This window comes from Somniosus microcephalus, chromosome 4 (assembly GCF_052327205.1).
Source record: "Somniosus microcephalus isolate GS21.2 chromosome 4, FLI_Smic_1.0, whole genome shotgun sequence".
Classification (NCBI taxonomy): Eukaryota; Metazoa; Chordata; class Chondrichthyes; order Squaliformes; family Somniosidae; genus Somniosus; species Somniosus microcephalus.
Window position 1 is genome coordinate 12,792,314 of NC_140990.1, and position 14,329 is coordinate 12,806,642.

General features: G+C 53.5%; 1 protein-coding gene across 1 annotated transcript in view; it reads left to right on the forward strand.

The window, feature by feature from the left end:
- The window catches only part of LOC147118294 (proteasome activator complex subunit 1-like), a 1,298,587-nt gene extending 1,294,387 nt beyond the window's left edge, over positions 1–4,200 (forward strand). The window contains exons 9-10 of the mRNA XM_085983882.1: positions 418–504; positions 3,255–4,200. Coding sequence (XP_085840008.1) covers positions 418–504; positions 3,255–3,335 — 168 coding nt within the window. The 3' untranslated portion in view covers positions 3,336–4,200. The remainder of the gene's footprint in view (positions 1–417; positions 505–3,254) is intronic.
- Positions 4,201–14,329: the final 10,129 nt, after the last annotated feature.

Consider the following 14,329-nt stretch of genomic DNA (forward strand, 5'->3'; position numbering starts at 1 on the left):
CCTGGTCCACCAACATCTCCATTTTAAATTTCTCCATCCTATCCTTGTGTTCAAATCCCTCCACGGCCTCGCCACCTCCCTATTTCTGTAACCTCCTCCAACCCCTACAACCCTCTGGGATCTCTGCACCAATTCTGGCCTCTTGCGTATCCCATATTCCCTTCGCTCCACCATTGGCGGCCGTGCCTTCAGCTCCCTAGGTCCTAAGGCTCTCTGCCTCTCCCTCTCCTCCTTTAATATGCTCCTTAATACCTGCCTCTTTGACCGAGCTTTTGATCGCTTGCCCTTGCTGGCTCCTTAGGTGGCTTAGTGTCCAATCTTTTTGTTTGATCACGCTCCTGTCAAGCACCTATGGGGGACGCTTTACTACATCAAAGGCGGTTGTTGTCTCATTGACCTGTTCTCTCCCGGTTCCAGGATGATTATCGTCAGCTGGTGCACGAGATCGACGAGGCCCAGTACAGTGAGATCCGAGTGATAGTGATGGAGATCAGGAATCAGTATGTGAGTCTCACTGTGACTGAGGGCTGTGGGGTTCGATAAACGAGGCACTGGAGGGGAGGGAGGGGAGGGAGGGAATCAGTATGTGAGTCTCACTGTGACTGAGGGCTGTGGGATTCGATAAACGAGGCACTGGAGGGGAGGGAGGGAATCAGTATGTGAGTCTCACTGTGACTGAGGGCTGTGGGGTTCGATAAACGAGGCACTGGAGGGGAGGGAGGGAGGGAATCAGTATGTGAGTCTCACTGTGACTGAGGGCTGTGGGGTTCGATAAACGAGGCACTGGAGGGGAGGGAGGGAATCAGTATGTGAGTCTCACTGTGACTGAGGGCTGTGGGATTCGATAAACGAGGCACTGGAGGGGAGGGAGGGAATCAGTATGTGAGTCTCACTGTGACTGAGGGCTGTGTGGGGTTCGATAAACGAGGCACTGGAGGGGAAGGAGGGAGGGAATCAGTATGTGAGTCTCACTGTGACTGAGGGGTGTGGGGTTCGATAAATGAGGCACTGAAGGGGAGGGAGGGAGGGAATCAGTATGTGAGTCTCACTGTGACTGAGGGCTGTGGGGTTCAATAAATGAGACACTGGAGGGGAGGGAGGGAATCAGTATGTGAGTCTCACTGTGACCGAGGGCTGTGGGGTTCGATAAATGAGACACTGGAGGGGAGGGAGGGAGGGATAGAATCAGTATGTGAGTCTCTGTGACTGAGGGCTGTGGGGTTCGATAAACGAGGCACTGGAGGGGAGGGAGGGAGGGAATCAGTATGTGAGTCTCACTGTGACTGAGGGGTGTGGGGTTCGATAAATGAGACACTGGAGGGGAGGGAGGGAGGAAATCAGTATGTGAGTCTCACTGTGACTGAGGGCTGTGGGATTCGATAAACGAGGCACTGGAGGGGAGGGAGGGAGGGAATCAGTATGTGAGTCTCACTGTGACTGAGGGCTGTGGGGTTCGATAAACGACACACTGGAGGGGAGGGAGGGAGGGAGGGAATCAGTATGTGAGTCTCACCGTGACTGAGGGCTGTGGGGTTCGATAAACGAGGCACTGGAGGCGAGGGAGAGAGGGAATCAGTATGTGAGTCTCACTGAGACTGAGGGGTTCGATAAACGACACACTGGAGGGGAGGGAGGGAATCAGTATGTGAGTCTCACCGTGACTGAGGGCTGTGGGGTTCGATAAACGACACACTGGAGGGGAGGGAGGGAGGGAGGGAGGGAGGGAATCAGTATGTGAGTCTCACCGTGACTGAGGGCTGTGGGGTTCGATAAACGAGGCACTGGAGGGGAGGGAGAGAGGGAATCAGTATGTGAGTCTCACCGTGACTGAGGGCTGTGGGGTTCGATAAACGACACACTGGAGGGGAGGGAGGGAGGGAGGGAATCAGTATGTGATTCTCACCGAGACTGAGGGCTGTGGGGTTCGATAAACGAGGCACTGGAGGGGAGGGAGGGAGGAATCAGTATGTGAGTCTCACCGAGACTGAGGGCTGTGGGGTTCGATAAACGAGACACTGGAGGGGAGGGAGGGAGGGAATCAGTATGTGAGTCTCACTGTGACTGAGGGGTGTGGGGTTCGATAAACGAGACACTGGAGGGGAGGGAGGGAATCAGTATGTGAGTCTCACTGTGACTGAGGGCTGTGGGGTTCGATAAACGAGACACTGGAGGGGAGGGAATCAGTATGTGAGTCTCACCGTGACTGAGGGCTGTGGGGTTCGATAAACAAGACACTGGAGGGGAGGGAGGGAGGGAGGGAATCAGTATGTGAGTCTCACTGTGACTGAGGACTGTGGGGTTCGATAAACGAGGCACTGAAGGGGAGGGAGGGAGGGAGGGAGGGAATCAGTATGTGAGTCTCACTGTGACCGAGGGCTGTGGGGTTCGATAAATGAGACACTGGAGGGGAGGGAGGGAATCAGTATGTGAGTCTCACTGAGACTAAGGGGTGTGGGGTTCGATAAACGAGGCACTGGAGGGGAGGGAGGGAGGGAGGGAGGGAATCAGTATGTGAGTCTCACTGTGACTGAGGGCTGTGGGGTTCGATAAACGAGGCACTGGAGGGGAGGGAGGGAGGGAATCAGTATGTGAGTCTCACTGTGACTGAGGCCTGTGGGGTTCGATAAACGAGACACTGGAGGGGAGGGAGGGAGGGAATCAGTATGTGAGTCTCACTGTGACCGAGGGCTGTGGGGTTCGATAAACGAGGCACTGGAGGGGAGGGAGGGAGGGAATCAGTATGTGAGTCTCACTGTGACTGAGGGCTGTGGGGTTCGATAAACGAGGCACTGGAGGGGAGGGAGGGAGGGAATCAGTATGTGAGTCTCACTGTGACTGAGGGCTGTGGGGTTCGATAAACGAGGCGCTGGAGGGGAGGGAGGGAGGGAATCAGTATGTGAGTCTCACTGTGACCGAGGGCTGTGGGGTTCGATAAACGAGGCGCTGGAGGGGAGGGAGGGAGGGAATCAGTATGTGAGTCTCAGCGTGACTGAGGGCTGTGGGGTTCGATAAATGAGGCGCTGGAGGGGAGGGAGGGAGGGAATCAGTACGTGAGTCTCACTGTGACTGAGGGCTGTGGGGTTGGGGGAAATGAGGTGTCGGAGGGAGGGTGGGTAGAAGGTTTTCTGGTTGGGTTGATGAAAGGTTGACCTCTCGGCGACTGAACGCAGTAGAGTGGACCGGGGCAGGCCAACCTTGACGGAACGGATCTCCGTTCAATAACACGCTCTCTCTCTCTCTCCATCTCCTCCAAGGCGATCTTGTATGACATCATCAACAAGAACTTCGACAAGATCAAAAAGCCCCGAGGGGAATCCAAGGCCCTTATCTACTGAGGGAAACAGACGTAACCTCTCTCCCTCTGACGCCAGGCATTTCTTTCAACCTCTACTCCATGGAATTCTTGGAAGACTGCATCACCCAGAAATCAACATCCCCCCCCTCCCCCTCCCTGCACACACGCCCTTCGCTCCACCATTGGCGGCCGTGCCTTCAGCTGCCTGGGCCCCTAAGCTCTGGAATTCCCTCCCGAAACCTCTCCGCCTCTCTCCCCTCCTTAAAACCCGCCAAACTTTCGGCCGCCCACCTTTCACCCCCCCCGCCATCTCCTTGCTCTGCACCACGTCCGTTTCTGCTGCCCTTGCCCTAACCCGCCCATTCGCCCATCTCCCCGTGCTCGCTGACCTACATTGGCTCTCGCTCCGGCAACGCCTCCATTAAATCTCTCCCATCCTCCTGTTCCAATCCCTCCGTGGCCCTCGCCACCTCCCTCTCTGTAACCTCCTCCAGCCCCTACAACACCCCCCACCCCACCCCGAGATCTCTGCGCTCCTCCAATTCTGGCCTCTTGAACATCCCCCATTCCCTTCACACCAGCATTGGCAGCCGTGCCTTCAGTCACCCATGTAAGAAGTCACACAACACCAGGTTATAGTCCAACTCATCTCCACACCATAGCTACTATCAGTCACCCAGGAATTCCCTCCCTAAACCTCTCCGCCACTCTCTCCTCCTTTAAGACGCTCCTCAAAACTTGCCACTTTGAGCGGCTTTTGGTCACCTGTTCTCGTGTCTCTTTATGTGGCTCGATGTCAAATGTTTGATTAATGCTCCTGTGAAGCGCCTTGGAACGTTTTACAACAATAAAGGCGCGATATAAATGCAAATGGTTGCTTCAATAAAAATGTTCTTCATATTGAATGAGGTGACTGTCTGAAAGGATTGACTTTCAAGCGAAAATATAGTTCCACCCGATTGGTGTATGTCTCTCTGTCTGCCTCTCCTCTCCGATTCCTGATACCCCTCTCTCTCTCTCCGATTCCTGATCCCCCACTCTCTCTGATTCCTGATCCCCCTCTCTCTCTCTGATTCCTGATCCCTCTCTCTCTCTCCGATTCCTGATCCCCCTCTCTCTCCGATTCCTGATCCCCCTCTCTCTCTGATTCCTGATCCCCCTCTCTCTCTGATTCCTGATCCCTCTCTCTCTCTCTCTGATTCCTGATCCCTCTCCCTCTCTCTCTGATTCCTGATCCCTCTCTCTCTCTCTCCGATTCCTGATCCCTCTCTCTCTCTCTGATTCCTGATCCCTCTCTCTCTGATTCCTGATCCCTCTCTCTGATTCCTGATCCCTCTCTCTGTGATTCCTGATCCCTCTCTCTCTCCAATTCCTGATCCCTCTCTCTGATTCCTGATCCCTCTCTCTGATTCCTGATCCCCCTCTCTCTCTGATTCCTGATCCCCCTCTCTCTGATTCCTGATCCCTCTCTCTCTGATTCCTGATCCCTCTCTCTCTGATTCCTGATCCCTCTCTCTCTGATTCCTGATCCCTCTCTCTGATTCCTGATCCCTCTCTCTGATTCCTGATCCCTCTCTCTCTCCCCGATTCCTGATCCCTCTCTCTCTCTGATTCCTGATCCCTCTCTCTCTCTCTCTCTCTCTGATTCCTGATCTCTCTCTCTCTCTCTCTCTCTGATTCCTGATCCCTCTCTCTCTCTCTGATTCCTGATCCCTCTCTCTCTCTCTCTGATTCCTGATCCCTCTCTCTCTCTGATTCCTGATCCCTCTCTCTCTCTGATTCCTGATCCCTCCCTCTCTCTCTCTGATTCCTGATCCCCTCTCTCTCTCCCCGATTCCTGATCCCTCTCTCTCTCTGATTCCTGATCCCTCTCTCTCTCTCTGATTCCTGATCCCTCTCTCTCTCTCTCTCTGATTCCTGATCCCCTCTCTCTCTCCCCGATTCCTGATCCCTCTCTCTCTCTGATTCCTGATCCCTCTCTCTCTCTCTCTGATTCCTGATCCCTCCCTCTCTCTCTCTCTGATTCCTGATCCCCTCTCTCTCTCCCCGATTCCTGATCCCTCTCTCTCTCTCTCTGATTCCTGATCCCTCCCTCTCTCTCTCTCTGATTCCTGATCCCCTCTCTCTCTCCCCGATTCCTGATCCCTCTCTCTCTCTCTCTGATTCCTGATCCCTCCCTCTCTCTCTCTCTGATTCCTGATCCCTCCCTCTCTCTCTCTCTGATTCCTGATCCCTCCCTCTCTCTCTGATTCCTGATCCCTCTCTGATTCCTGATCCCTCTCTCTCTCTGATTCCTGATCCCTCCCTCTCTCTCTCTGATTCCTGATCCCTCCCTCTCTCTCTCTCTGATTCCTGATCCCTCTCTCTCTCTCTCTCTGATTCCTGATCCCTCTCTCTCTCTGATTCCTGATCCCCCTCTCTCTCTCTCTCTCTCTCCGATTCCTGATCCCACTCTCTCTCTCTGTCTCTCCGATTCCTGATCCCACTCTCTCTCTCTCTCTCTCTCTCTCCGATTCCTGATCCCGCTCTCTCTCTCTGATTCCTGATCCCTCTCTCTCTCTCTGATTCCTGATCCCTCTCTCTCTCTCTGATTCCTGATCCCTCTCTCTCTCTCTCTCTCTGATTCCTGATCCCTCTCTCTCTCTCGCTCTCTGATTCCTGATTCCTGATCCCTCTGATTCCTGATCCCCCTCTCTCTGATTCCTGATTCCCTCTGATTCCTGATCCCCCTCTCTCTGATTCCTGATCCCTCTCTCTCTCTCTCTCCGATTCCTGATCTCGCTCTCTCTCTCTCTGATTCCTGATCCCCCTCTCTCTCTCTCTCTCTCTCTCTCTGATTCCGGATCCCCCTCTCTGATTCCGGATCCCCTCTGATTCCTGATCCCTCTCTCTCTCTCTCCGATTCTTGATCCTCCCTTCTCTCTCTCTGATTCCTGATCCCGTTCTCTCTCTCTCTGATTCCTGATCCCGTTCTCTCTCTCTCTGATTCCTGATCCCCCTCTCTCTCTCTCTCTCTCCGATTCTTGATCCTCCCTTCTCTCTCTCTCTGATTCCTGATCCCGTTCTCTCTCTCTCTGATTCCTGATCCCGTTCTCTCGCTCTCTGATTCCTGATCCTCTCTCTCTCTCCCCGATTCCTGATCCCTCTCTCTCTCTGATTCCTGATCCCTCTCTCTCTCTCTCTCTGATTCCTGATCCCTCCCTCTCTCTGATTCCTGATCCCCTCTCTCTCTCCCCGATTCCTGATCCCTCTCTCTCTCTGATTCCTGATCCCTCTCTCTCTCTCTCTGATTCCTGATCCCTCCCTCTCTCTCTGATTCCTGATCCCTCCCTCTCTCTCTGATTCCTGATCCCTCTCTCTGATTCCTGATCCCTCTCTCTCTCTGATTCCTGATCCCTCCCTCTCTCTCTCTGATTCCTGATCCCTCCCTCTCTCTCTCTCTGATTCCTGATCCCTCTCTCTCTCTCTCTCTGATTCCTGATCCCCCTCTCTCTCTCTCTCTCCGATTCCTGATCCCACTCTCTCTCTCTGTCTCTCCGATTCCTGATCCCACTCTCTCTCTCTCTCTCTCTCTGATTCCTGATCCCTCTCTCTCTCTCCGATTCCTGATCCCTCTCTCTCTCTCTCTCCGATTCCTGATCCCTCTCTCTCTCCGATTCCTGATCCCTCTCCCTCTCCGATTCCTGATCCCTCTCTCCGATTCCTGATCCCGCTCTCTCTCTCTGATTCCTGATCCCTCTCTCTCTCTCTGATTCCTGATCCCTCTCTCTCTCTCTGATTCCTGATCCCTCTCTCTCTCTCTGATTCCTGATCCCTCTCTCTCTCTCTGATTCCTGATCCCTCTCTCTCTCTCTGATTCCTGATCCCTCTCTCTCTCTCGCTCTCTGATTCCTGATTCCTGATCCCTCTCTCTCTGATTCGTGATTCCCTCTGATTCCTGATCCCCCTCTCTCTGATTCCTGATCCCTCTCTCTCTCTCTCTCCGATTCCTGATCTCGCTCTCTCTCTCTCTGATTCCTGATCCCCCTCTCTCTCTCTCTCTCTCTCTGATTCCGGATCCCCCTCTCTGATTCCGGATCCCCTCTGATTCCTGATCCCTCTCTCTCTCTCTCCGATTCTTGATCCTCCCTTCTCTCTCTCTGATTCCTGATCCCGTTCTCTCTCTCTCTGATTCCTGATCCCTCCCTCCCTCTCTCTGATTCCTGATCCCTCCCTCTCTCTCTGATTCCTGATCCCTCTCTCTGATTCCTGATCCCTCTCTCTCTCTGATTCCTGATCCCTCCCTCTCTCTCTCTGATTCCTGATCCCTCCCTCTCTCGCTCTCTGATTCCTGATCCCTCTCTCTCTCTCTCTCTGATTCCTGATCCCCCTCTCTCTCTCTCTCTCTCTCTCTCCGATTCCTGATCCCACTCTCTCTCTCTGTCTCTCCGATTCCTGATCCCACTCTCTCTCTCTCTCTCTCTCTCTGATTCCTGATCCCTCTCTCTCTCTCCGATTCCTGATCCCTCTCTCTCTCTCTCTCCGATTCCTGATCCCTCTCTCTCTCCGATTCCTGATCCCTCTCCCTCTCCGATTCCTGATCCCTCTCTCTCTCCGATTCCTGATCCCGCTCTCTCTCTCTGATTCCTGATCCCTCTCTCTCTCTCTGATTCCTGATCCCTCTCTCTCTCTCCGATTCCTGATCCCTCTCTCTCTCTCTGATTCCTGATCCCTCTCTCTCTGATTCCTGATCCCTCTCTCTCTCTCTCTCTCTCTGATTCCTGATCCCTCTCTCTCTCTCGCTCTCTGATTCCTGATTCCTGATCCCTCTCTCTCTGATTCGTGATTCCCTCTGATTCCTGATCCCCCTCTCTCTGATTCCTGATTCCCTCTGATTCCTGATCCCCCTCTCTCTGATTCCTGATCCCTCTCTCTCTCTCTCTCCGATTCCTGATCTCGCTCTCTCTCTCTCTGATTCCTGATCCCCCTCTCTCTCTCTCTCTCTCTCTCTCTGATTCCGGATCCCCCTCTCTGATTCCGGATCCCCTCTGATTCCTGATCCCTCTCTCTCTCTCTCCGATTCTTGATCCTCCCTTCTCTCTCTCTGATTCCTGATCCCGTTCTCTCTCTCTCTGATTCCTGATCCCGTTCTCTCTCTCTCTGATTCCTGATCCCCCTCTCTCTCTCTCTCTCTCTCTCTCTCTCTCTGATTCCGGATCCCCCTCTCTGATTCCGGATCCCCCTCTCTGATTCCGGATCCCTCTCTCTGATCCCGGATCCCCTCTGATTCCTGATCCCCCTCTCTCTCTCTCTCTCTCTCCGGTTCTTGATCCTCCCTTCTCTCTCTCTCTGATTCCTGATCCCGTTCTCTCTCTCTCTGATTCCTGATCCCGTTCTCTCTCTCTCTGATTCCTGATCCCTCTCTCTCTCTGATTCCTGATCAGGCCGTCAGTCAGCATTGATCCACCTCAGAGGCTAAACTTGACCAAGGTGTGAGGCTGTAGCCAGCCTGCATCCACCTCGGAGAAGCCTTCACCTCCTAACTGCCTGCCTTCCTCTCTCAGTCGCCCGTTTTTATACCTTATGTCGATGGGCTGGTGGATGCCTGGTGTCGATCATTTTTACCCATCCCATAGTCCAATTACAAGGGAGAGGGGGCCTCTGACAGCCCTCCACCCCCTCCCATCTTGCTGAGGTCAGCTATTTCCCTATCTCTGTTCTAAATGTCTTGTTGCCCTCTCGTAGACTGCTTGTTTATCTTTAAGGCTCCTTGCTGCATCCCTTATCGGCCCACTCGAAGGCCTATTTTTGTGTTCTGACCTCGTAATTCAGCTCTCTGTACAACTCTCTTTCTGACATGACTGAAATCCTTCTATGTCATCAACTTAGGCAAACTGCTCAGCTAGGGAACCCGTAACAGACTATTATTTCTTCCAATCCACGATTTGATACACTCCTCTCTCCTCTTTGATTCCTGATCCCCCTCTCTCTCCCCCGGTTCCTGATCCCTCTCTCTCCCTGATTCCTGATCCCTCTCTCTCCCTGATTCCTGATCCCCCCTCTCTCTCCCCAGATTCCTGATCCCTCTCTCTCCGATTGCTGATCCCTCTCTCCCCGATTCCTGATCCCGCTCTCTCTCCCCCGATTCCTGATCCCCCTCTCTCTCCCTCGATTCCTGATCCCTCTCTCTCGGATTCCTGATCCCTCTCTCTCGCTCTCTGATCCCCCCCTCTCTCGCTCTCTGATTCCTGATCCTCCTCTCTCGCTCTCGGATTCCTGATCCCCCTCTCTCCCTGATTCCGGATCCCTCTCTCTCCCTGATCCCCCTCTCTCTCGCTCTCTGATTCCTGATCCCCCTCTCTCGCTCTCTGATTCCTGATCCCTCTCTCTCGCTCTCTGATTCCTGATCCCTCTCTCTCGCTCTCTGATCCCCCTCGCTCTCTGATTCCTGATCCTCCTCTCTCGCTCTCTGATTCCTGATCCCCCTTTCTCCCCGATTCCTGATCCCTCTCTCTCCCTGATCCCCCTCTCTCTCGCTCTCTGATTCCTGATCCCCCTCTCTCGCTCTCTGATTCCTGATCCCTCTCTCTCGCTCTCTGATTCCTGATCCCTCTCTCTCGCTCTCTGATCCCCCTCGCTCTCTGATTCCTGATCCTCCTCTCTCGCTCTCTGATTCCTGATCCCCCTTTCTCCCCGATTCCTGATCCCTCTCTCTCCCTGATCCCCCTCTCTCTCGCTCTCTGATTCCTGATCCCCCTCTCTCGCTCTCTGATTCCTGATCCCTCTCTCTCGCTCTCTGATTCCTGATCCCTCTCTCTCGCTCTCTGATCCCCCTCGCTCTCTGATTCCTGATCCTCCTCTCTCGCTCTCTGATTCCTGATCCCCCTTTCTCCCCGATTCCTGATCCCTCTCTCTCCCTGATCCCCCTCTCTCTCGCTCTCTGATTCCTGATCCCTCTCTCTCGGATTCCTGATCCCCCTCTCTCGCTCTCTGCTCCCCCCTCTCGCTCTCTCTGATTCCTGATCCCTCTCTCTCTCTCTCTGATTCCTGATCCCTCCCTCTCTCTCTCTCTGATTCCTGATCCCTCCCTCTCTCTCTGATTCCTGATCCCTCTCTCTCTCTGATTCCTGATCCCTCCCTCTCTCTCTCTGATTCCTGATCCCTCCCTCTCTCTCTCTGATTCCTGATCCCTCTCTCTCTCTCTCTCTGATTCCTGATCCCTCTCTCTCTCTGATTCCTGATCCCCCTCTCTCTCTCTCTCTCTCTCTCTCCGATTCCTGATCCCACTCTCTCTCTCTGTCTCTCCGATTCCTGATCCCACTCTCTCTCTCTCTCTCTCTCTCTCTGATTCCTGATCCCTCTCTCTCTCTCTCTCTCTCTCCGATTCCTGATCCCTCTCTCTCTCTCTCCGATTCCTGATCCCTCTCTCTCTCTCTCTCCGATTCCTGATCCCTCTCCCTCTCCGATTCCTGATCCCTCTCTCTCTCCGATTCCTGATCCCGCTCTCTCTCTCTGATTCCTGATCCCTCTCTCTCTCTGATTCCTGATCCCTCTCTCTCTCTCTCTGATTCCTGATCCCTCTCTCTCTCTCTCTCTCTGATTCCTGATCCCTCTCTCTCTCTCGCTCTCTGATTCCTGATTCCTGATCCCTCTCTCTCTGATTCCTGATTCCCTCTGATTCCTGATCCCCCTCGCTCTGATTCCTGATTCCCTCTGATTCCTGATCCCTCTCTCTCTCTCTCTCCGATTCCTGATCTCGCTCTCTCTCTCTCTGATTCCTGATCCCCCTCTCTCTCTCTCTCTCTCTCTCTCTGATTCCGGATCCCCCTCTCTGATTCCGGATCCCCTCTGATTCCTGATCCCTCTCTCTCTCTCTCCGATTCTTGATCCTCCCTTCTCTCTCTCTGATTCCTGATCCCGTTCTCTCTCTCTCTGATTCCTGATCCCGTTCTCTCTCTCTCTCTCTCTCTCTCTGATTCCGGATCCCCCTCTCTGATTCCGGATCCCCCTCTCTGATTCCGGATCCCTCTCTCTGATCCCGGATCCCCTCTGATTCCTGATCCCTCTCTCTCTCTCTCTCTCCGATTCTTGATCCTCCCTTCTCTCTCTCTGATTCCTGATCCCGTTCTCTCTCTCTCTGATTCCTGATCCCGTTCTCTCGCTCTCTGATTCCTGATCCCCTCTCTCTCTCCCCGATTCCTGATCCCTCTCTCTCTCTGATTCCTGATCCCTCTCTCTCTCTCTCTGATTCCTGATCCCTCCCTCTCTCTCTCTCTGATTCCTGATCCCCTCTCTCTCTCCCCGATTCCTGATCCCTCTCTCTCTCTGATTCCTGATCCCTCTCTCTCTCTCTCTGATTCCTGATCCCTCCCTCTCTCTCTGATTCCTGATCCCACTCTCTCTCTCTCTCTCTCTCTCTCTGATTCCTGATCCCTCTCTCTCTCTCTCTCTCTCTCCGATTCCTGATCCCTCTCTCTCTCTCTCCGATTCCTGATCCCTCTCTCTCTCTCTCTCCGATTCCTGATCCCTCTCCCTCTCCGATTCCTGATCCCTCTCTCTCCGATTCCTGATCCCGCTCTCTCTCTCTGATTCCTGATCCCTCTCTCTCTCTGATTCCTGATCCCTCTCTCTCTCTCTGATTCCTGATCCCTCTCTCTCTCTCTCTCTCTCTGATTCCTGATCCCTCTCTCTCTCTCGCTCTCTGATTCCTGATTCCTGATCCCTCTCTCTCTGATTCCTGATTCCCTCTGATTCCTGATCCCCCTCGCTCTGATTCCTGATTCCCTCTGATTCCTGATCCCTCTCTCTCTCTCTCTCCGATTCCTGATCTCGCTCTCTCTCTCTCTGATTCCTGATCCCCCTCTCTCTCTCTCTCTCTCTCTCTCTGATTCCGGATCCCCCTCTCTGATTCCGGATCCCCTCTGATTCCTGATCCCTCTCTCTCTCTCTCCGATTCTTGATCCTCCCTTCTCTCTCTCTGATTCCTGATCTCGCTCTCTCTCTCTCTGATTCCTGATCCCCCTCTCTCTCTCTCTCTCTCTCTCTCTGATTCCGGATCCCCCTCTCTGATTCCGGATCCCCTCTGATTCCTGATCCCTCTCTCTCTCTCTCCGATTCTTGATCCTCCCTTCTCTCTCTCTGATTCCTGATCCCGTTCTCTCTCTCTCTGATTCCTGATCCCGTTCTCTCTCTCTCTCTCTCTCTCTCTGATTCCGGATCCCCCTCTCTGATTCCGGATCCCCCTCTCTGATTCCGGATCCCTCTCTCTGATCCCGGATCCCCTCTGATTCCTGATCCCTCTCTCTCTCTCTCTCTCCGATTCTTGATCCTCCCTTCTCTCTCTCTGATTCCTGATCCCGTTCTCTCTCTCTCTGATTCCTGATCCCGTTCTCTCGCTCTCTGATTCCTGATCCCCTCTCTCTCTCCCCGATTCCTGATCCCTCTCTCTCTCTGATTCCTGATCCCTCTCTCTCTCTCTCTGATTCCTGATCCCTCTCTCTCTCTCTCTCTGATTCCTGATCCCTCCCTCTCTCTCTCTCTGATTCCTGATCCCCTCTCTCTCTCCCCGATTCCTGATCCCTCTCTCTCTCTGATTCCTGATCCCTCTCTCTCTCTCTCTCTGATTCCTGATCCCTCCCTCTCTCTCTGATTCCTGATCCCTCCCTCTCTCTCTCTGATTCCTGATCCCTCCCTCTCTCTCTGATTCCTGATCCCTCTCTCTGATTCCTGATCCCTCTCTCTCTCTGATTCCTGATCCCTCCCTCTCTCTCTCTGATTCCTGATCCCTCCCTCTCTCTCTCTCTGATTCCTGATCCCTCTCTCTCTCTCTCTGATTCCTGATCCCCCTCTCTCTCTCTCTCTCTCTCTCTCTCCGATTCCTGATCCCACTCTCTCTCTCTGTCTCTCCGATTCCTGATCCCACTCTCTCTCTCTCTCTCTCTCTCTCTGATTCCTGATCCCTCTCTCTCTCTCTCCGATTCCTGATCCCTCTCTCTCTCTCTCTCCGATTCCTGATCCCTCTCTCTCTCCGATTCCTGATCCCTCTCCCTCTCCGATTCCTGATCCCGCTCTCTCTCTCTGATTCCTGATCCCTCTCTCTCTCTGATTCCTGATCCCTCTCTCTCTCTGATTCCTGATCCCTCTCTCTCTCTCTGATTCCTGATCCCTCTCTCTCTGATTCCTGATCCCTCTCTCTCTCTCTCTCTCTCTCTGATTCCTGATCCCTCTCTCTCTCTCTGATTCCTGATCCCTCTCTCTCTGATTCGTGATTCCCTCTGATTCCTGATCCCCCTCTCTCTGATTCCTGATTCCCTCTGATTCCTGATCCCCCTCTCTCTGATTCCTGATCCCTCTCTCTCTCTCTCTCCGATTCCTGATCTCGCTCTCTCTCTCTCTGATTCCTGATCCCCCTCTCTCTCTCTCTCTCTCTGATTCCGGATCCCCCTCTCTGATTCCGGATCCCCTCTGATTCCTGATCCCTCTCTCTCTCTCTCCCCGATTCTTGATCCTCCCTTCTCTCTCTCTCTGATTCCTGATCCCGTTCTCTCTCTCTCTGATTCCTGATCCCGTTCTCTCTCTCTCTGATTCCTGATCCCCCTCTCTCTCTCTCTCTCTCTCTCTCTGATTCCGGATCCCCCTCTCTGATTCCGGATCCCCCTCTCTGATTCCGGATCCCTCTCTCTGATCCCGGATCCCCTCTGATTCCTGATCCCCCTCTCTCTCTCTCTCTCTCTCCGATTCTTGATCCTCCCTTCTCTCTCTCTCTCTGATTCCTGATCCCGTTCTCTCTCTCTCTGATTCCTGATCCCGTTCTCTCTCTCTCTGATTCCTGATCCCTCTCTCTCTCTGATTCCTGATCAGGCCGTCAGTCAGCATTGATCCACCTCAGAGGCTAAACTTGACCAAGGTGTGAGGCCGTAGCCAGCCTGCATCCACCTCGGAGAAGCCTTCACCTCCTAACTGCCTGCCTTCCTCTCTCAGTCGCCCGTTTTTATACCTTATGTCGATGGGCTGGTGGATGCCTGGTGTCGATCATTTTTACCCATCCCATAGTCC